The sequence below is a fragment of the Lepidochelys kempii genome, chromosome 16, assembly GCF_965140265.1.
Source record: "Lepidochelys kempii isolate rLepKem1 chromosome 16, rLepKem1.hap2, whole genome shotgun sequence".
NCBI classification, from domain to species: Eukaryota; Metazoa; Chordata; order Testudines; family Cheloniidae; genus Lepidochelys; species Lepidochelys kempii.
The window spans coordinates 18,719,843-18,740,407 of record NC_133271.1 but is presented as its reverse complement, the minus strand read 5'-3'; the positions used below and the strand labels follow the sequence as shown (position 1 = coordinate 18,740,407).

At 47.8% G+C, this 20,565-nt stretch overlaps 2 protein-coding genes across 3 annotated transcripts in view; one reads left to right on the top strand and one right to left on the bottom strand.

Moving 5' to 3' along the window:
- PLPP7 (phospholipid phosphatase 7 (inactive)) overlaps positions 1 to 20,565 on the bottom strand; it is an 80,325-nt gene that overhangs the window by 54,795 nt on the left and 4,965 nt on the right. The window contains exons 1-3 of one of the 2 annotated variants that reach the window (XR_012155295.1): positions 16,004 to 18,743; positions 15,598 to 15,678; positions 8,380 to 8,570 (exon numbers count right to left, since the gene is read on the bottom strand). The gene's annotated coding sequence lies outside the window, so the exon portion shown is untranslated. Of the gene's footprint in view, positions 1 to 8,379; positions 8,571 to 15,597; positions 15,679 to 16,003; positions 18,744 to 20,565 lie in introns of those variants that run through there. The other variant, XM_073314740.1, reaches the window with a different exon arrangement.
- On the top strand, positions 242 to 18,586 carry FAM78A (family with sequence similarity 78 member A). Its single transcript, XM_073314732.1, has 2 exons — positions 242 to 2,716; positions 13,710 to 18,586. Exons 1-2 carry the CDS (start codon positions 2,394 to 2,396, stop codon positions 14,236 to 14,238), a joined length of 852 nt encoding a protein of 283 aa, XP_073170833.1. The 5' UTR covers positions 242 to 2,393; the 3' UTR covers positions 14,239 to 18,586.

Below are 20,565 nucleotides of genomic sequence, written 5' to 3'. Positions count from 1 at the left end.
CTGTCTGTGCCAGCTACTCCTCAGTCCTTTTCCCACTAGAGAAAGCCTTCGATTTTCCATTGCCAGAATCTCCACCCAGCCCAGAGAGCCTAGGACTAAAGGAATATCATACCCCTGATTGAATCCACCTACCAAACTTCAGCCAGCAAATATTCCAGAGGAAAGAAAAGGGCCAAAATTAAAGTGACAGAAAATGCGTTGCATTTTTTTTTAATAGGTGGAATTAAAAAACCAAAACTACATTACCCAGAATGCCTGAAGCTGTTGAAAGGAAATGCCGTTTTGCAAAAAGGTTTCGCTCCAACAGCTGCAGTTTAAGCGAGGAATACAGGGGGAGGGTTGGGAGAGAGAGGGAGGGAGGTATGAGCGGCAGAGAGAGAGACCTGCTAATAATACTGCAGTTGGACTGGGGCGGAGGGAAAGAAGCTGTCATGCACAGAGCTCCCTCCCTGGAAAGCCTGCAAGAACAGCTGGGCTGCATGAGAATGCCACGGGCATGAAAATGAGTTTCTTGCAAAGTTTGACCTGGCTGTCTTTCTGATGCTGCAGCAGAAACTGAAGCAGGATTTTGTTCCCCCACCGTCCAAAGGACTGATCCACTGGAGAGGCTGAAATACAATTCAGATCCTGCCCCCTGATTTATTTCTTGCAACAAGAGGAAGCTTGCAGCAGCGAGGGGGAATCGCTCCTGCTTTTCTCACCTTCCGAGACATAAAGCAAAAAAAACAAAAAACCCGACCCTACACACACACACACACACGCAAATACAGATCTGGCTGGAAAAGCCTGGCAAACGGATGCACGAAGAAGCTGCTGTCCCGGCACCAAGAAGCCCCCAGCAGCTGCAGCTCCGAAGCGATCTGAGACTGTGAATGACATTTATCCGGGGTGGGGGGGAGAGGGGAGGTGCATTTGTGAAAATGCAAAGTCCCCCCAAGGTGCAGGATGCTGTGAAGCTCTGAAGACACAAGGATCCGGAAGCACAGACTGGGGGGAAGGCTGTTCTCTCTCTCTCTCTCTGTTCACACACATGCAAAGGACCCTCGCCCCATGCCTGCAGGTGATTCCCTGGGGGTGACGGCGAGCCTGGTCCCCAGAGACAAGACGGAGGAGGGCGGGCTGCGGAGCCAGGGCTGCCGAGACATCCGAGGACACAGGCGGCGTGACATGCGATCCACTGCAACAGCGAACTAAAAGCCCAGCGCTGGAAGAGGAGGAGGAGGGGTGGGGGCAAGCTGCGAAGCCACCGCCGGGCTCGCATCCTCCCGGCTTCGCATCCTTCCCCAGCCCAGGTGGCGGGTGAGTGGCGATGTCACGGGAGGCGATTGTTCGCTGCAGGCTGGGTCAGCGCGGCGGATCGTGACCTGGGGGAGAGCAGCCAGGAAGCAGCTCCAACTACCAGTAGCCGCAGAGAAAGTTTGACAAAACTTCTAGAGATCTCAGAGCCGGCTCCTCCCCATCCCGCAGCCAGGTCCGGAGAGGAGAGGTGGAAGGACTAAACCCAGGCGGGGTAGCCCCCCTCCCCACAGCTCGCGGAAAGCCCAGGAGGGGAGGAGACAGGGCGTCTGCCGGGCTTCCAGTGATGTTTTTGCAGTTGGAATCCGCAGTGATTGAGGGAAGAAGGGAGAGCAACGTTGAAACAGAAATCAGCGAAGTGGTGCAACAGAAAAGCTAAAATATCTCCTTGGGAACTGCTCTCATTTTCGTCATTTCCCCTCCTGTTTTATTTCTAAATGCAAAGCTGGGGGAATGTGATGTGTGACAAAGACCTGTGGTTTATTTTTTAAGCTATTACTTAAAAAAATATATATATATCAGCAACACCCATATCTCCGCCACCTACAAAAGCCTGCAAATCAGAGATGTGTGGCTGATTTAACATTTTCCACCTTGATTTTTTAATTACAGTACTATTTTTCTTTGCAAAAGGAAGTTATGAACAACTGCAAGTCCGGAAGTGGAAATCTACAGGAGCTGTGACCAGAAATATTTTATTATTTATATAGATGTGTCTATCAGCATTCTGGTTTTTCATCCAAAGAATAAAGGGAAATGCTCGCTTTGCTGATGTTTCATGGTGAACAGATGGCATTCAAGAAAAAGGAAGGACTAAATATCTCATCTTTAAAAAAGGAGAGGATTATTTATTGAACTCAAGACTTTTTTTAATCCAAAGAAGATATGAATGAAAGATTTCTTGTGTCATTAACTGGAGAATAAGAAAAGGCCCCTCTGCTTCTGAAGTGCAGCTAACTCCATAAGAGCCGAAGCAGCAGCGATAATACTGAAATTCAAATAAAGACTTTATATGATGAATTTTCTATCCTATGGATATCAATTTTGAGATTACAAAGCAGGAAGATCTATATTTGATCTAGCACCTTATCATTTCAATGCCTAATCTTCCCCAGGATTGCTGGAGTGTCCTAGGAATTGCACTGGTGTTGTATGCCATGGGCTGTATTCAGAGTATTAGCTGCAAATCCAAAGTTTTCCGGGAAAGTATTTCAGTGATTGAAGTGAAAGCCTCCATCGATCCCATTCCCACCAGCATTGACGAGTCATCCAGCGTAGTTCTGCGATACCGGACCCCTCACTTTCGAGCCTCTGCCCAGGTCTTGGTACCCCCTATCCCTAAGAAAGAGACCTGGATTGTGGGTTGGATTCAGGCGTGTAGCCATATGGAGTTTTACAACCACTACGGGGAGCAGGGAATGTAAGTATTTCCAGTGAGTGCGAGAGCGTGTGTGTGTGTGTATTGAAGCAGGGGAAGCAGGACTTGGTTGGTGAAGCACCATTTAGCCCATTTGATTTAGCTTCTCTAATATTAAAACTGTACAACTTCTTTAAAAGAGAGATAAAAGCTTGAACTTGCCCCCTTAAAGGCAGTGGGTGTTTTTCCATTGACTCCCAGGGGAACAAAATCAGGTCCTAAAACAGAAACGCTTGGTTTGGTAGCCACCCAAATGCAATACCATTTATACAGAGGGTAGTCCGAGGGTTCCAGCAACACTGTAAATCCTGAAAGCAGAAGTCACCCCTGCCACGAGATTGCAGATATGGTAGAAGACAAGGGTGTTGCTTTTCATATGAAAAGGGAGTCCCTTCCATGCCAGATCTTTGCCGATGCTCCCCCCCTTTAAAAAAAGGAAAGGGTGCTTTTTTTACAAATCAGAATGCAAACAAATGCTGACACTTACAGCGTTCTGCTGTTGTAAACAAGTTGGGTTGCTATTCCTGCAATGTGCTATCAGCAGGGCTGAGTGCTTGACATTACACCAACTATGAATGTACAGCAGCATTAGGGGGCTGAATCCTGTTTGCTTTGCTCATTGCAACAGGCTGTCTGCATGGGTGAGGCAAGCAGGATTTGGCTGCAAGAGTGAAGGGTTAACACTGTGCATCACCCTGGGCCTGCGGTTAAAAATGTACATCCCCATCCACACCATGTAAGAACAAGAAGCGAAAAGAACGGGGGAAAAACACACACACCTCTCTACCTCCAAATTGTGATGTAAGTGGAAATGCAGCTCCACCTATATATATATATATAAATAACTATTACACACACACCCCCACACAGAATAGCAAGTGTGTGGCTCATGGGTAAAACTAGTAGAAGACTCATGGTGCAGCGGAAGTGGTTTGCCCAGCCAGCAGTACAAGAGCCTGAAGTTGGAACATAGCGTAGGCTAGGAGAGGCAGATGGCTTGGTGACTGGACACACTGATGCTGTCCAGTCTCACAGAGGAAGATGGGATGGAAAGGTCAGGCTTAAGCAACTTTCCTGATTGCTAATTCAACGAACACCGCATGAGGGAAATGCTTGCCTAGCTGGGGGAAAGACAGGCCAACTACAAAATGAAAGGTGGGGAGGAGGGAAAAGAAGGGGGACAGAGGATAGAACAAGAGAGCAGATGAACCTAACATATTGCCTTCCCAAAAGGTCCAACTGCATCTCTGCTGTACTCTACCTTCCAGTGCCTCTCCCCTCCAGGAGCACTGCAGGACCCAGAGAGAGCAAGCTTACATACAGTATTTGCCCAGCCTAATGACACAAGTTTGGTATTTCAGGCATGAAGCGAATATGTGCCTGACAGGCCCAGTGCCCCAGGGGAGCAGATTGCCAAGGAGAACAGTTCCTGCTTTCTGTCCCCATTTCCTTCCCCAGTTCATTGCCCAAGCAGAAAGCGCTCCCTCACCAACACATGGGCAACAGCCAAATGTTGGGAGTTAGGTTGGATGGGGAAGGGGTAAGATTTTACTGATTCTAAAGCACACAGTGGGCCTTGAGCCCTGGAAGGTTGGGCTCACTGTCTGCTCTTTAAAAGGGGTTCTGCAGGGTAGTGCCCAGCAACAGGAAATTAGGGCTGGGGGTTTCAAAGGAGCTGAAACAAATTGGGTGCCTAACTCCCATAGCCACATTTGACAATCTTAGCCTAGATGATCAGGTGCAAAATCCACTGGTACATAAATATAGGTGGGTATTCAGTAAAACAAAACTAACAGGGCAGCTGGATTCTATACCCGACTGTCACTCACACACATAGAACTGGGGCAAGTCACTTTGTCTCTGTGCCTCAGTTTCCCCATCTGTACATTGAGGATAATGATGTTGACCTTCCTTTCTAAAATGCTGTTATAGCTGTAGATTAAAAGTTCTGTATAAGAGCTAAGTATTATCAGAGCAGCTGGAATTAAGCTCAGCACATACAGAGGAACAATGAACTATAATTCAGTAAACAATGCAAATTTAGGGATGAAAATATCATTGTATGTGTGCAAAGAGATGCTTTTCTCTGGGGTCAGCCATATTTAGCTGATTTTATACATTACAAAAACATGATTAAAAGTTTGTTGGCCTCTCCATGCCATTTCCTTAGAGGGTTGCCCCCAGACCTGCCACATGATAAGGCTATAAAAAGGGCATTTGGGGAGAAAGACCTCTTAATGCCACTGCAGTACATTGGACTGCAAGAGTTTTTTGCCAATGGAAATCTGGCTGAAAGAACGGGCCAGGTCGTCTGCTGGTGTACATCAGCAGAGTTCCATTTTTGGAGTTTTACAGCAGTGGAGAATTTGGCTCAAGGAACACTCCCTCTTAAATAGGGACAACTGGATTTTTTTAAAAATCACTGTTGCAACGGACCATTAAAACAGACTCTAATGACTGAATACAAAAATTAATGTCCATGCCCTGAATGAAGTCTGATGGCACGGGAAGGATTCAGGTTGAGAATGGGAGCCTCATCTTCGCACCAGGCTCTGAAGCATTTTTGCTTTTACATCCTGAAGTTGTCACTCAGTCATCGATACACTGCCCATTGCACTGAAAAAGGAAGGCATGGCTGGGGACCGCAGGAACAGACTGAGCTGTGCGTACCCCTCAGTACTAGATGGAGGAGAGGTAGAGAGGCAGTCCTTCAAACACACGCTTGTTTAAAAGGATGTCTGCAGCTCGGGGATTAGGTGCCACATTTTTAGGTTTTACACACAGACAAAGGTGGTCTTTTGAAAAACCTAATGCTAAGAGAAATGCCATTGCTTAAAAAGTCACTGAACTCTTCCTTGGCCATGAAGATTCCTCCTGCAGTGTCATGAGCTGAAAACAAACAGCAGAGCAACAGAGCACAAGGACTACGAAGTGAAACTGCCTGCTGTTCCTATTCTGCTGTCCTTTTGCAGACAACTTGCTTATTAGGTTGCATTGAGAGCCCAGTTCTGATACCATTGCTTACCCGGAGTAGCACTATTTGTAGGAGGGACTACTCGTCGAGCAAGGTGCTACTCAACTGGGTGATCAGAATCAGGCAGTGAAAGCTTTGCTTAAGCAGGGACGGCAAGGTCAGGCCCTACTTAAATTGTAAGCTCTTTGAGGCAGGGACCATCTCTTTGCTCTGTGTTGGTACAGTGCTTAGCACAGTGGGGTCCTGGCCATGACTGTATCTCCTAGGTGCTACCACTATACAAATAAGAATATAAAACTTATGTGAAGTTAACCAGGTTATTTTTACTGTCTCCATGGAGTAAAGTGCAGGTAACAGCACAGATGGTGATAAGCAAAACACAGACTGTGATAAATAAATCAGACTTTTCGAGTCATCTGCGAAGGCTTTTCAAAATAAAATTGTATATAGATTTTTATCTCTACAATGTCCCCTGAAATTTTAAAAGAGAGATGCCTTAAAGATTGCATCTTCCAGGGCCTACAACAGAAATAGAATTAAACTCATCTCTGCTATAAAAACAGGCCTATATGAAGAATAAACTTCCAAGACCCCAGGAGGAGAAATGTGATTGGAGACTAATCCACTAAAAGAACGGTGACATTTTTGGAGTGCAGCAAACCAACATTTGTTTAAAAAAAAAAAACCTCATTGAGGTTCCCCCAAAGTCTAGAAGCGGTAACAGCTCTGCTACTCTCATGCATGAAAGTCTGTCCCCATTCCACTTTCTCATTCACTTCTTGTTCTTTACCAGGAGCTCTACTGAATTGCTTTGCAGTGCTGAAGTAGGTGAGGTAGAGGGTAAAAGCCAATTTATAAAGGGCGTTGTATTGAACATGGAGGATCAGGGGTATAAATCCATAAAAATCCAGTTCAGGATCATTCCCGCTTGTTGCTAATGGACAGTGCTGCCAGTCTGTTTCTGTCACCAGCACAGACTTGGTTAGCTGGTGATGTTAGTCACAATGAATCATGGGGAAGGATGGGTGGAAAGCCCAGGATGGCTTTGCATTGCCCCCCCGCTCCCCGAAATGGATTCCTTGAGCATCCGTGCAGAGCAAAGTCTAGATCTGATGCAAGCCGCACCCCTTTTATCATAAAAACAATATGCAAGGCCATAATGTCCTGTGACTAATTAAGGTCTGGCTTCAAGCACTGAGGTCCGAGGATGAGCAAGCATCCGAGTGTTTACTGATGGCACATTATGCCTGTCTGAAAAGGTTAAATTTAATGCACCCATGTCATCCTGCTTGCTGCGGAAAGCTGGAGGTCACTTTGCTTGAATTTGCTGTCACTGCACACAATGCTGCACTTATGGCCTCATGTTATACTGCAGGGGAACATCCAGAGGGATTGTATAAACCAGCGACTAGGTCCCCTCGTTAGGGAATAGAAAGAAACATGCCTCAAAAGGAAATTGGGAGGGGGTCAGAACCCAGATTAGGAAGGCTGGAAAATATGGCTTGACAGGCTACAGCCTGGGCACCATTGTTCCACGGAGATGTAGCTGAAAGAGTATGTGTGTGTTCGTAAAGGGCCCGTGGTAAGTTAAAGCAGGCTTTTCAGCTACCCTAGTTTCTGGTGATTCTGGACAACCGAGCAGCAGAGTAAACCACAAACCTGTCAGCATTACAAACCAGAACCACTGATTCTGGAGCAGCTCAGCCTGAAATCAGACAGGCTTGGGAATTCACACAGCTTCCCTGGGGTCGAAGAATTTACAGTGCAAGTTTCTGGGCTTTCCATGGCACCGTTTTAATCCCAGAGAGATCCGTTTGCAGCAACTGGGCATTCTGCAGCACCATCTTCTGATCACGTCAAAATGGCTGGTCGGGGGAGAATTATTTGACTTCATATGGACAAGCCACACAAGCAAAGGTCATGACCCCTCGTGGCAAGGGATCTTTGATAAAAGCAGGCAAGGGGCAGGAAGTCCAGGGTTTGTGGTTCATGAGCTATGCTATTTAGTTTCCCTTTGCTCCAGTAACAGGATGACGACGAAGGCCTACTTCTTCCTCTCGCTAACATTTGCGAGTAAATTTGATGCTCATTGAAATCCTCAGGATTAGTCACGCTTGCTAGAATTAAGAATGGAGCCATAAGGTGTTGTGCAAATTTCCTCCCCAAACCTCTCACCTGCCCTGCAGCATCCACTCCTAATCCCCCACCCCTAGCCCGAGTCCGTCTATAAAGTTAAACCGATGCACCTTAGCCATATAGAACCCCTTGCCATTTGAGTCCTTAGCCTTCTCCCTAAACTCTGCAGATGCACCTCTTGATTAGCAACACTCCTTACTGGTCTAATCCAGGGCCCAGCACAGATTCATAGATACTAAGGTCAGAAGGGACCATTATGATCATCTAGTCCGACCTCCTGCACAACGCAGGCCATAGAATCTCACCCACCCCTGCGAAAAACCTCTCACCGATCTGTCTAAGCCTCTCAGTCCTGACTTGCAACAACCTTTGCAAAGCTGCTCCTGACCAGAGACTCTTACATAATGGTTTTGGGATGCAGACAAAAGATCCATCAGACACTAAGGTGGAACCAATTAACTCGTTTTCACAGTTCCAGTGGCATCCTCAGCCAGACTGTTTTTCCACTGGCCTGTGGCAAGGGTAGGGCAAAACAGCTCAGGATTCAGTTACAAACCTTAAGTAGCGGACGGAGTCCCAAACGAGATGTCCCAGTGTGGCACGCCCACGTTTATACAGCCCCAGCGTCTCAGCGGTGGGCACATCCATAATGTATAGGAATGTCCAGGAAATTGTCACATCTCGTCCCCAGGCCTCAATCAAGCTGAGCATCAGCAATGATGTGAATGGAAAGTAATCCTAAATCATCTGCTGAAAGGGAGAGAAAGGATTCCCATATAGTATTTCAGAGATCACACTTGATGAGACTCTGCTGCAAGGGCTAAACCTGTTGCTATAGTACATGACCTCCAATTCATCTTCCCTTGCAGGGAAGAGTTCACTGAAAAATCCCTAGAGCTTTTCTTTCTCATCCCTTGTTGAGGAGCATAGGGGAGAAATGACTCCTTGCTGTTTGAGACACTCATAATCAGTCTCCCCTGTGCCACAGGGGTTATGGCTAGAATTCACTCGGGTTTTCTTTTTACAGTTTTAGGTCAGAAGTGGCTCTCGGGAAAAGGACTCCCTCTGTCCGTTGGCAATATACTTGGAAGAACAAGAACTGCCGCAGACAGTATGTTAGCCAGTAGGTTTGTAGCACATGAAAAACCGAATCAGGCTATATACCCCTACAGGCTCTGATAACATCACATGGCACTGAACTTACCAGGCAGGGGTCAGGATGCCAGGTTTCTGTGGCCTGGACATTTTGAGGCCAGGATGTTCAGAAGTGACTAGTAAAAAGAAAAGGAGTACTTGTGGCACCTTAGAGACTAACCAATTTATTTGAGCATAAGCTTTTGTGAGCTACAGCTCACTTCATCGGATGCATTCAGTGTATTTTCCACTGAATGCATCTGATGAAGTGAGCTGTAGCTCACGAAAGCTTATGCTCAAATAAACTGGTTAGTCTCTAAGGTGCCACAAGTACTCCTTTTCTTTTTGCGAATACAGACTAACACAGCCGCTACTCTGAAAGAAGTGACTAGTGATTTTTAGGGGCCCAACTTGAGACACCTTAAAGGGGCCTGATTTCCAGGAAGTAATGAGCACCTGCCTTCTGCGAATGAGGCTCCTTGAAGGTGGGCACCCAAAGTTGCTAGTCCCTTTTTAAGATCTTGACCCCAGATCTTCACGCCCTATGCAGTTTCCTAAAATAATGCTTTGCACTGAATATTTTCCTTTGATGTCGTGTCTTCCATCCTGCAACACCCCTGTAGACTGTACAGACTACAGCACTAGACATGCAGCCACGCCATATACAGCATGCTGCAGCACCACAAGTGCAAGGCTTTTAACCAAGGAGACCACAACTAACCTCGGATCGTAAACGATACCCCGCAGGATGGTTAGAGTCAAACGTCTGCTGCTAACTAGTGAAAGAGAAATCTCATAGGGCTTTCCAAACATTAATCATAGAATATCAGGGTTAGAAGGGACCTCAGGTCGTCATCTAGTCCAACCCCCTGCTCAAAGCAGGACCAAGCCCCAAGCTTTGCTCCAGATCCCTAAATGGCCCCCTTAAGGATTGAACTCACAATCCTGGGTTTAGCAGGCCAATGCTCAAACCAGTGAGTTATCACTTCCCTCTAAACTAATTAGTCCTCAGAACAGCTTTGAGAGGTAGCTTGTATTATTCCCACATTACAGATTGGGAAACTGAGGCAAGGAGAGGTTCAGTGACTAGCCCAAAACCACACAGTGAGTCAATACCAAAGCTTGGATTAGACCAGGGGTGGCCAACCTGAGCCTAAGGAGCCAGAATTTACCAGTGTACATTGCCAAAGAGCCACAGTAATACGTCAGCAGCCCCCCTTCAGCTCCCCCACCCTGCTCCCAGTGCCCCCCCCCCAATCAGCGCCTCCCCCTCCCATCAGCTGCTTTGTGGTGTGCAGGAGGCTCTGGGAGCAGGGAGAGGAGGAGGAGCGAGGGCATGGCAGGCGGCGAGTGGGGGCCGGGCCTGTGGCAGAGCTGGGGTTGAGCAGTGAGCACCCCCCAGCACATTGGAAAGTTAGTGCCTGTAGGTCCAGCCCCGGAGTCTATGCCTATACAAGGAGCCGCGTATTAACTTCTGAAGAGCCGCATGCGGCTCCGGAGCCCCAGGTTGGCCACCCCTGGATTAGACTGTAGAGTCTCCCTCTCCCAGTGCTGTGCTCAAAGCATATTTCTCTGATTTACTCCAAGGGCTGTTTTAAGGCTGGGACATAGGACTTGTACTGAAGTGCAAGAAAATCCCCCCAAAACACAGTAATTCTGGCGTGTGATAGCCAGTAGGAATTCAGTGTGCACAGGAGAACCAGCGTTGCCAGCCCAATTTGTAAAAGCATGCCTCCAGAATTCATCTTGGCCTTTGGGCTCCTGTCAGCATTTGTGGTCACTCGAGTGGGGTTTACTTTGCCAAAAAACGGGCTCTCAGCTGAGCTAAGCTATTTCTGGCATCATGTCCCTCTTACCCAATAATCAGCTTCTCATAATGGGCTTGAAAAATCCAACTGGAAGCGTCAAAACTCCAGCATTTGACGTCAGATGTGCAGATGGGGCAGGAACATTTTTGTTCATCTCCTCAATAGAAAGCACTAGCCTTTTGGTTGGAGTCCTGTGATTATGTTTAAACTCGCAATCAGAAAGACTGCAGCTGCTTTCCCCTCCCCCTCCCAGTTTAGAGGGCATTGAACCACCTAGCCTTTGCTTTTGTGGTTACTGTGATAGCCTGCAAACCCTTGGGTGTGCGGTGTGGCACTTTTGTCTAACAGTGACAGCAGGTGATGAGGAGTCAGAACGTCTAGGTGCTTTTCCCAGCTCTGCCACTAACATTTATCATTTGTATTTTGGTAGGTAGTGCCTGAGGGTCCAACCAAAATTGGACCCACCTTGTACCTGGCACCACACAGACGTGAGGTCTCTGCTCTGAACAGCTTACAGGCTAAATACACAAAAAGGTGGGAGGGGAACGGACTTGTCCAAGCTCAGCCATGAGGTCAGCAGTGGAGCGGAGGAACAGAATCCGGGTCTCCTGAGTCCCACTCTAGGGGCCTAACTGCTGGACTGCACTCTCTCTCTCACCGCTCTAACTTGCTGTGATGTTGGGTCAGGCATTTAGGGCCAGATTCTCAGAAGCATTGAGCACTCCCAGACGCCACTAACATCAGTGGGCTCTGCAAGTGCTCTGCAACTTGGAGGGGGGAAAATCAGACCATTCACCCCTCTGAGCTTCAACATCTGTAAAATGGATAAAACACAAGGTAGGTGGGAGGCGGGCTACGGTGCTTATTAGCGTTTGGAAAATGCAGTGAGCACCCTGAATTTAGAAATGCAAAGTATTCTACTCAGATCCTCTAGACGTGTAAGTCAATCCACAGACTTAAAAAAAACCAAAACGCACAAACCACAAAAGCCAGCATGCATGCAACCCTCCAGCCAGTGGTGTAATATTTTAAATGCTAGTGTTGCTTCTCTTGTGATGAGTTTTGAGATGTTTTAGCAGACTTGGCGTATGAGGAAATGGGGTGATGGGGGTGTGGGCTGAATTTCTGCATTTTGATTGGCCACAATAAAATAAATGGCAACACTCTGGGAGTGACGGGGGTGGGGGGCAGAGGTGGAGCTTCCCTTGAGTGACATTTGCCCTCCTGCTCTGATGGGGGTGGGGGGGGGTCCTTTTGAATGCAGAACAGACACACCTCACCTTTTAATTTGCCAGTGGGGCCATTTACCTCCCTGCACTCTCCAGCTGCCTAATTAAGAACAATCGGCCCAGCTGTACCACTCCCCCACCCCCACAGGGAAGGCTGCTCTGTTGTAGCTGAACTGCAAAAGTAACAGCCCAAGGGTCACTGGAACAACTTGCCTCATTATTATTGGTTTGGTTGGGTTTTTAGCTGCACAATCAAGTCTTGCGCTGTAAGAAAGTTGCCCTAGATTAAAGTGGAGGGACTGGGGAAGGGGTAGAGGGAGAGGCTGGGCCTTATTTAATGTAATTTGTATTAAAGTAGTGTCCAGAGCCCCTGGTCCGTATCAGAACCCCATTGTGCTGGATGCTGGACAAGGCAATCCTTGCCCATGACTAGTGCTCTACCAAATTGACGGCCGTGAAATCTGGTCTTTTGTGTATTTTTACCCCTTATTATACAGATTTCACATGCGAAACCAGCATTTCTCAAACAGGAGGTCCTGACCCAAAAGGGGGTTGCAAGGTTATTGTGTGTGGGGGTGGGGGTCATGGTATTGCCACCTTTACTTCTGTGCTGCCTTCAGAGCTAGGCAGCCGGAGAGCAGTGGCTGCTGGCCAGGTGCCCAGCTCTGAAGGCAGCACCCCACCACCAGAACTGCAGAAGTAAGGCTGGCAATACCAAGACCCCCCAACAATAACCTTGCAACTCCACCCCCCACAATGCCCTTTTGGGTCAGGACCCCTACAGTTACAACACTGAGAAGTTTCAGATTTAAATATATGAAATCATGAAATTTATGATTTTTAAAATCCTATGACCGTGAAATTAACCAAAATGGACTGTGAATTTGGAGGGCCCTACCTATGACTGGTATATAGCAGGGGCAGATGGAGAGGACAGTGGCTTGTCCAGAACGTTGAACAGTGGTGTGTGGTTAGAGACTGAATGAAGATAGGAAGGTCCCTGCTAAACTCAAGTATTTATTTCAGGACTTAGCAAGCGGCAGGGCCCGCTGAAAGCTATTAGACTGGGGACCTCCTCTCCCCACCACTTGAGGCTGCTCCACCTGTCCCCTAGGATTGGGAGTCTGCCTGCCTGCCTGCCTTCTTGGCAGCAGCTCTGCCTATTTGGGAGACTTGGGTTTGACTCCTGCTCTTACTTAAAACCAGCAGAGGCCAGGAAACTGGAGGCAGCTTATTTGTCCTGGAGGCAGGGAGTGAGTAAGAGGCTGAGTAAGGAGCAGCACAAGATCGGTTGCAATAAAGGGTTTTTAAGGGACAGGAGAAAAGAGAACTGGGATGGGTCTCATGGCTCTGATAGTGATATAATGGGCCACCTGTAGGAGTTTAGAGACACCAATATATTTGAGAGCAAACCCAGTAGTTAAGTTGTGACCACACTGGTACCAAGCCTAGAGACTGAGTTTCCAATCCTGTGTGATACCAGTGTAGTGGTGCCCCCCACCTCTAGGATTGGGCCTTGGCATTTGCAATGCTGTTTTAACAGAAGGGATGAGCTCTCATTGCAGAGGAACATTGTGAGCACAAATCCCGATAGAGGAAGATACAGGGAAGCCACACTCAGAGCCGCCCCCGCTCTCAGGCAGTACAATGAAAAAACCCAGCCCAGTGAGTCCCTGCACTAATCAATTACTGTGATTCCTTCTTGGTTGCGGCAGGTCGAGTTGGGAGCTCCCGGATCTGCAAGATGGCAAGATCCAGGCCATAAGTGACTCAGATGGCGTGAACTACCCCTGGTACGGCAACACCACAGAAACGTGCATGATTGTGGGGCCCACCAGGAAGGAATCCAAGTTCACCATCAGTATGAATGATAACTTCTACCCAAGCGTCACGTGGGCGGTACCTGTGAGCGAGAGCAACGTGGCGAAACTCACGAGCATCCACCGGGATCAAAGCTTCACCACCTGGTTGGTTGCCACCAACACAGCCACCAGCGAGATGGTGACCCTGCAGACTATCAAGTGGCGCATGAGGTTGGGCATAGAGGTGAATCCCAGCAGACCCTTGGGGCAGCGTGCCACGCTGGGGCAACCCTTTGCTCAAGAGCAGCCCCAGGTCCTTAACAAGAATGAGCCAATACCACCCAGTGCCCTTGTGAAACCCAATGCCAATGATGCTCAGGTACTCATGTGGAGGCCAAAGGATGGGCCACCACTAGTGGTGATCCCTTCCAAGTATCGGTAATAGCAACCCGGCATCCTGGCACCAGAAGTGAAGAAAATAACCCTGCACTTAGATACGTTTAGAATCTAAGCAAAATTGAGATGCACTTTTTATTCATTCAACAGAAATGCAACCATTCTACCTTCTCCCATTGGGACGGATCTCACTGTGCTAAAGCTAAAGAGAAGACCTTGACCAGGGTCTGTATCGTCACCTGATTCCTAAGGGAGGAATCAACAAACTAAACTTTATTTCCAGCTCCGTAGCTTTCTTTTCTTCTTGACTTTAGTTATTGTTTGAACTTCAGTCTCATTAGCTCACCCAGATTGTCCAGAACAAAACAAGGTTTTTATCTGGGATTTTATTATATTTGGTGGGAGGAAAGGGATTTTTTTTCTCTCCAGAATGAAACTCAAGTTCCTGGAGCTAAATGCTATTTATTTATTATGGGGTTTTTTTAAATGATAAAAGGTTCTGAGTTGCAAACTTAAGTCATGCGGCCTTATGTAGACTTTGCTTTGCATTGCCAAACTTTTGCCTTAAAGCTGTGTTTGAAAGAAAATTTAATCTCACCAAGCAGAATCTCTTTTCTACAGGATTTTAGGGAGGGTCAGGGGAAGCATTCTGGAGCGAGGGATAGATTGTCAGTGTATCAAGGGATGAGGAGGAAGGAATGATAATGGAAGAAACCAGATTAAAAAGAAAACCTTCCTGGTTTTAAACATGGAAGAAGCAAGCATGGAATTAACCCAGCTCAAAACCCGTTGTTTTGCTGTATGAGCAGAAATGGGACTAGTATTGCACACAAAGTTGCAATGCAAGTAACAAGTGTGTTATAGAAATGTCTTTGGACGAGAGCTGCCGGGCCCCTCGCTGCTCGATAGAAGGGGTCGTCACAACCTTGCATTGCTTAAGCCTTCTGAGCTGAGCCTCTTTTGGCACGAGAATACGGAACAATCCAGCCAGTGGTGGGAACGACTGGAGATGTGGTACTCAAAAAGAAATGCAAATCAGGGGAATTAGTTTCATGTTGCTTGTCCTGAGGAGATGACTTTCGCCTTCCAAACTAGCACACAATTATTTTCCCCTAGGGCATCGTGACTGGTGGGTCACACACAAGCTGTAATATACGTGGGGTCAAATTCTGCCATCGGTTACTCCCACGAAACCCCAATGAATTCATAACAGGGTGGGGTGAGAGAAGCAAGATACAGAGGGACCCATCTAAAATCACTGGGGCTGTATGGGTGTAAATGAGGAAAACTGTTGTCCACTGGAGTCTCTGACTCAGGAAGAATTATACCTGTGAAAATAATATGCACCCTTCCTATTAACAGTGAAAACAAAAAAGTCTCCTCTTACTATAGCTTTAGTGCTCACCTGTGCTGATGGAGAACCAGCCTCATGGTCCCACCGGATTCAGATGGCTTTCAGTGATAAGGGTTGTAGGTGATGACATAGCTGCAGAGATATGGTAGAAGCATACATGTGTAAGCAGGCAACCCAAAAGAAGGTGTAAATATTGCAAAATCTGCATCCTGCGGGGAGCATGCTCCGGGAAGTCAGGTCTGTTTGGAACATAAGTCAGGGCCCTAAGAAATCATTTGGTAGATCTCCTGGTGGCCTCAGAGACACCACCAGTATTTCTCCAAAGACAGGAGGCATGAAAAGGAGGCAGCTTGACTGAGACACGTGTGGCTGAGGGAAGTTTAGAAATGGAGGAACCTGTATGATGGAGGCAGTGTGGGCCGGAGGACAGGGCAGGGGCTGGGATGAGAAGACCTACCTTATGTTTTCAGCTCTTGTTGTATAGCCTCAGGGATGTCACCTCACCTCTCCTCTGCACCTGTAAAATGGAGATAGTGACACTTCCCCTTACGGAGGAACTGCTTAGGGACTAAGAGTGCTCAAATGTTCTGTACCTGGCTGGTCCCTGCTCAGCTGATTTCACTGGGACTCCCCAAGACTCCCATTTGGATCTGCCATTTCCCACGCTATGCTCCAAGCAGCTGTCTCTCCTCCCCACTCATCTGCTAGCTGCTAGCATTGCAGCCAGCCTCCATGCACGCTCTTTAAAGAGCTCACCAGCAAGACAGCCTTAGATATACCAGGACCCTCCCTAGTTGTGTCCAACCACTTTATTTTGGCAGGATGCTCAAATGCCACCCTCCCACCCAGGGACCAGAGGCCTCAGTGTCTGCTTCAAAGCCCCGGCATCCCACATGACAGCACCCAGAGTCATCCTCCACACCACCAGACTCAGAGTTTATTCCCAACAGCAACAGTGTTTATGGGCATTCTGGGAGAGACTGCTCCGGATGGGATTGTCCACAGATGCCTGCACTCTTCCCAGCAGGCAGATATTTGACTCAGGGAGCCATTCATGAGAAGCAGTTTGCCAATGAACAGCCGAAGAAGGCTTAAACCCAGGCCCTAGATCTAGAGAGGATGATGAATCAAGCTTGTGAGACCTTGTGGTGTGCACGGCAACTGCCCCCACCATTCTTGAGTTCCCCTTTCTTATGTCTAATCAGCTCCCAGCTATAGCTTGACTTGTACAGACCCTTGAGACTTATCCATATCCTCCCCTGGGCAATACCATGCAATAGCAAATCACTGAATACAGCAAAACCTCTTCCTGCTGCGGCCGGACTGGTGATAGTTGGGATGGACGCAAGTGGTGAAGCTTGCATCCATTTCTCAGCAGCCCCAAAGTTTGGTGCGCGCGTGTGGGGAGGTGTTCTTCAGGCCTGGCATTGTTTTGAGCCTGTTTCTGAAGTGCTGAGTATTTACAGCTCCTTTTGACTTCAGTACAGGTTGTGGGTTCTCAGCACCTCTGGAACAAAAAATCAGAACCCACTGTCTTAACTAGCTATATGAAGGAGTGTTCGGAGGAAAGATTTCTTCTCCTGCTCACCAGAAATCACATTCAGGGAATCCTCAGGTCGTATTCCATTTAGCATGGCGTTAGGCTTAGTCTCTGGGTACATTAAACAAGCCAGATTCCTACCGCCTATCTTGCTGGATTGGATACACCCCTGCAATTTGACATTAACCTCTTTGCAAAGACTGTCCTGCTGCACTGAGTAGACCTGGCTGTGCAGTAAATGTGAGAATGAAGGTTCATGTCAGGGGTCAGAGTTTTGCATGACCTTTGCAAGGCCTTTAACTCTCACTCCATCCCAAGAATGCCTCTCCCGTTTCCTTGTTGGAAACATCCTTCCCTCCTCCCTTTGTGCTGTCAGACGCGGGGGTAGAAAAAGGACACTGCCTTTTTAGAGACTTCATGCTTTGTGATTAAATAGTGATGTTTTTCCAATGTTGCTTCATTACAAACCTGCCGAGGACAGATTGAGCCAACACAAAAGAGGTGGCTGCTGGAAATGGAAAGTGCTATGCACACCACTATTTATATGGCTGGTTAATAACTCAATAGCCATATATTTAGAATTGCTGTGGATAGCACTTAGCCTCTCCTTTGGTACTTGAATGTTCAGGGCACCAGCTCATGCTGCACTAAGTGGCTGCAATCAGCAGAAGGAAATACAGCGACCTCCCTATTTGGGTGCTCTGGAGCCAAGCAATTGATGGGACTGTATGAGGGACGTGTCCTGAAGAAAGTGCAGAGCTAACGTTGGGTACTGCTGAAAACATGAGCTATTGCAACTCTCGGTTCAGATCTGGTGCGCAACACGAGTGTGGTAGCTCTGGTGGTCCCATCTTACTCCTCTCATGATGGGCAGTTCTCTACAGCCCCAAACCACTGCATGAGCTGAAATGTGCCAGTCTCTGCTGGGGAAGGATTGGGTCAGTCTCTACTGCAGGTCAGGAGAGAGAGGATGGGCAGAGCTGCGGAGGGACCAAGATGGAAATAGCAAGGGGTCCCTCACGTTAACTTCCATCTCTCACACACTGAAAGGAGGCAGGACTTCATGTGTGCTAGTGAACAAGAACCCCACGTGAGCAATGGCACGTGGATTCCATTCCTCCATTGTATGCACCAGCAAGCATGGCAAGAAGCAGCAGAGAGCCTGCAATGCTGCTCAAGAACAAGGGGAAGGAAGACCAGTTCAACCCAGGGCAGCTCAGAGAAAAGCAGTCGGATTAGGATGGTGCTTTGGGGGGAGAGAAGGGTTACCTTAGACCTCGTAGCAGAGGTTCTTCTCTAGCATTCTGCCCACATTCATGCCGCAGCAATATGAACCGTCCTTGGGGTCTTGCAGGGATACTGTGAAAACATAATGAAAACATTCTGGACACTTAACAGAAATGTAAAAACAAAACCCTGCTTTTATAATGGAGAGAAATAAAGTGGAATTTTCAAACAAGTCTGCTGGAGTGGTTTTGAGAGGGAGGAGGGTTTGGATTTTTTTTTAAGGTAAAGAATACATGGTGTTTGCATTCATGCTCAGATGTCTACCTTAAACATTCTGCTTGCAGTGTATGTGCTGTTTGCGTGTGTATTTCCACAATGTGTGGAGGTACTGCTTAAAAATACAGGGGAGCTTTCCACCTTCCCCTAACCACCATCTGGGCTATGTGCCCTGTGATAAAGCTGCCAGGCTAACCTAGTCTGGAGCACCCACCAGGGTAGACACCAGTTGAGCTTCTGCACAATTGGTTACCAGATGTGGTTTTCACACTTGCTCAGCAAGGGGCTTGCTAAACTTTTTATCTGCTTAGATGCTGCATCTTGAGAGACCCATCTCTTCTCCCAACCTCCTACCCTCACTTGTTCCTCAAAGGGTTCCATACTGAGCACCACCAAGCACTCATGGCCATTTTATAGGGGCAGATGAGCAGGGCAACTGCCCTGGGTACCAACTTGCAGAGGTTACCATCCAGCTGTGCTGATTGGCTGGATTTGTTGATGGTATTTTTGGGCACGGCGCTTCGATATGGGAGGGCAGTGGCTGAAAAATGCCTAGGGCCACTCCTGCAAGCAGGGCTTTGTAGACCTTTGTAGGGCTCAGGATATAATTTTAGAACCACTGGTCTATAGGAATAACCTCAACCTCCCCCCCTCCTGCCCAGCTCCTGCCATTGTTCAGATTCATGTTACTTTTCAAGAAGAAAGGAAGCATCTAATCCAACAGGAAAGTGTCCAAGGAGAAGGCAGGGACCTGGGCTTTAGGCCAACAGCTGCAGGCAATAGGACCTCGTGGCATTACTTAGGTCTCAGCTTGCAACTTCCTCTTGACATTCAGCTAGCGGCAATGCGGGTTCCCCACCCCCCTCAGGAAATACGTCTTTGCATCTAGTTTTGGATGGTCACTTCCCCTTTTGCAGAACCACTGGTGTCTCAGCACTCACTGCTGCCAAAGGTGCGAGGCCAGGCAGGGACGTCTCAGCAAGGAGTCTGAGAAAGGCCTAACCTGACCTGTGCAAGAGGTTTCATGTGCAAGAGGTTTCACCCTGCAGTGCTGGCTATTTCCTGGCAGATCAAGGGCACCTGCTCTCGTGCATGCTGTCTTTCTGTAACTGCAGCAAGGCAGGTCGGTGGCTTGCCCAGCACATGCCCAAGACACAGGGCACAAAGGGACTGCTTCTGCTTGCAGATCTGGGTGCACACATGCTCCTTATTTTGTCCACCAGTTAGGCCTGATTTCCAAAACACCAATTTTGGATGCTTGATTTCTGCTCTGCTTGTTTACCGGTCATAATCGTAACAGTCCTTGGGTAGTATCAGTTAACGCTTTCTGTTTATATTAATTCGGTCTGTCTCCTCACAGCTTTCCTTAATCAGTGTTATAGAGAGTTCATTGTGACCATTCATGAACCTCTGCCCACTTTTCCGCAGTTGAGCTTAGGACTATGGTAAATTCGTAGACCGCATTACCACAGCAGCCCCCTTCTGTGTTCAACCCACAGCCGTTGAGAGTCTATTAAGGCCCCCAGCTACCAAGCCTGACTAACTCAAACTGGAGAGACCCTTGCCATTAGATCTAGGGGTGCCTAGTGCTAACCAAAATGGCAGCAGACACACGTGGCACCAGGACAAAGAGAAAAGGCCTTCAGTTCTAAACCCTCTATCCTCAAACATCCTGCTTCTCTCCCTGGTCTCCTTTAGCAATCAGTACAGCAAGGGCCTTTATACTGTCTGTATGCTGCAGCCAACTATTTGAGGGCCAGAGCATCTCTCACACTATTACAAGGCTGTGTGCAAGGTATGCACCATCTATTTGTGTACAGGAAGCTATTGGTTGTATAGACATGTACCCGTGACTGAGTGCGAGTGGCATGACACTGAACAAGCATATAGGTAAACGCATAACATGAACATGAGGATGCATATGAGTATGCGGCTGGAGAGGAGATGGGGGATAAAGCATTTTGTAGGCTGTGGCT

Excerpts from the sequence above, each read along its gene's own strand:
- FAM78A (XM_073314732.1), top strand. The coding sequence starts at position 2,394 with ATGCCTAATCTTCCCCAGGATTGCTGGAGTGTCCTAGGAATTGCACTG. Across the intron at positions 2,717-13,709 it reads CACTACGGGGAGCAGGGAAT|GTCGAGTTGGGAGCTCCCGG; the intron begins GTAAGTATTTCC and ends TGGTTGCGGCAG.